This window comes from Sinocyclocheilus rhinocerous, unplaced genomic scaffold (assembly GCF_001515625.1).
Source record: "Sinocyclocheilus rhinocerous isolate Xijiao unplaced genomic scaffold, SAMN03320098_v1.1 scaffold36310, whole genome shotgun sequence".
Classification (NCBI taxonomy): Eukaryota; Metazoa; Chordata; class Actinopteri; order Cypriniformes; family Cyprinidae; genus Sinocyclocheilus; species Sinocyclocheilus rhinocerous.
In genome coordinates this window covers 1-1,263 of record NW_015668963.1, presented here as the reverse complement: position 1 = coordinate 1,263, position 1,263 = coordinate 1, and the positions used below count along the sequence as shown (strand labels likewise).

Sequence of the window (1,263 nt, the reverse complement as noted above, 5' to 3'; positions counted from 1 at the left end):
TATATATATATCATAGAGCATCATAGAAACACTCCATACCCCATGTATCTTACATTTTTAAATGATTTTGTAAGTGTTTTATGCTAGTACGGTAAGTTGTAGTAAGGAACTGACTGAAATATTATAAAGTTATTGTTTGCTATAATCTTCCTCTCTGCCATAACTCTCAAATCTCACCCATGATTGCACATGTTCCAACTTGGTGGGCTGCTGTTGATTAAGACATGTTGAGAGGACCTTTATGTGATTTTTTTTTTTTTTTTCATAATTTATGCATGAAATCTATATGTATTTTTATTGACATGACAAATGAAAATAATGACAAAACTATTCCTTTGCGGCAGTATGATATATTAAACGGACTTTTTCTGTCTTTTACATCTTTATTGCATTTGCGTCAAATTATATAAGCTTGTTTGGCTGATCATATGTTCTTAGTTGTTCAGGGCATTTTTCTCCTTGATGTATCATTGATTTCTTTGGTTTGTCTGGTTTATACCAGATTTTCTCTGGTTATACTGTTGACCATTTACATGGGTCTGCTCTCTATATAGGATGTTTGATGTTGGCGGTCAGCGTTCAGAGAGAAAGAAGTGGATCCACTGTTTCGAAGGGGTGACAGCCATTATCTTCTGTGTGGCCATGAGTGCGTATGACCTGGTGCTGGCTGAGGATGAAGAAATGGTGAGACCCTCTTAGATTTTACACCATGTTAGTCAGTAATTCACAGTACATGACACTAAAAATTAAAGAAGCTGCAGTTCTACATTTTGTTAGGTTTCTGGCAACAAAATTTAGATTTAAGTTACCATGTTCCACACTCTCTATCATTGAAATTAAACTGGCTGTTTTGCTACTGCACCTTTAAGAATAGCTCCTGAATACTGACCAGTCTCTTAATTCTACCACAGAATCGAATGCATGAGAGCATGAAGCTCTTCGACAGCATTTGCAACAACAAGTGGTTCACCGAGACCTCCATCATCCTGTTCCTCAACAAGAAGGATCTGTTTGAGCAGAAGATCACACACAGTCCCTTGACCATCTGCTTCCCTGAGTATGCAGGTACTATGAAACGGCTGGCCAACTACCCAATAAATCATCTCAATCAAATGCACAAGTGCTCCAGGAGTGCTTTCGAGTGCTCCGGTTCAATAAATCGCAAGCTTTTTGCTTTACCTATGCATTAAAGACAAAAAATAAAAATCAATATGGACAAGTGCTGTCAAACAATTAATCGCGATTAATCGCATCCAAAATAAA

The 1,263-nt window shown here is 37.1% G+C and overlaps 1 protein-coding gene across 1 annotated transcript; it reads left to right on the top strand.

Annotated features, from left to right (window-relative positions):
- Window positions 1–546: 546 nt before the first annotated feature.
- On the top strand, window positions 547–1,120 carry LOC107734069 (guanine nucleotide-binding protein G(i) subunit alpha-2-like; the record flags this gene model as incomplete). The annotated part of the gene is made up of 2 exons (XM_016545935.1): window positions 547–684; window positions 912–1,120. Coding segments are annotated over 2 exons (347 nt in total), but the record flags the coding sequence as incomplete, so codon positions are not given.
- Window positions 1,121–1,263: the final 143 nt, after the last annotated feature.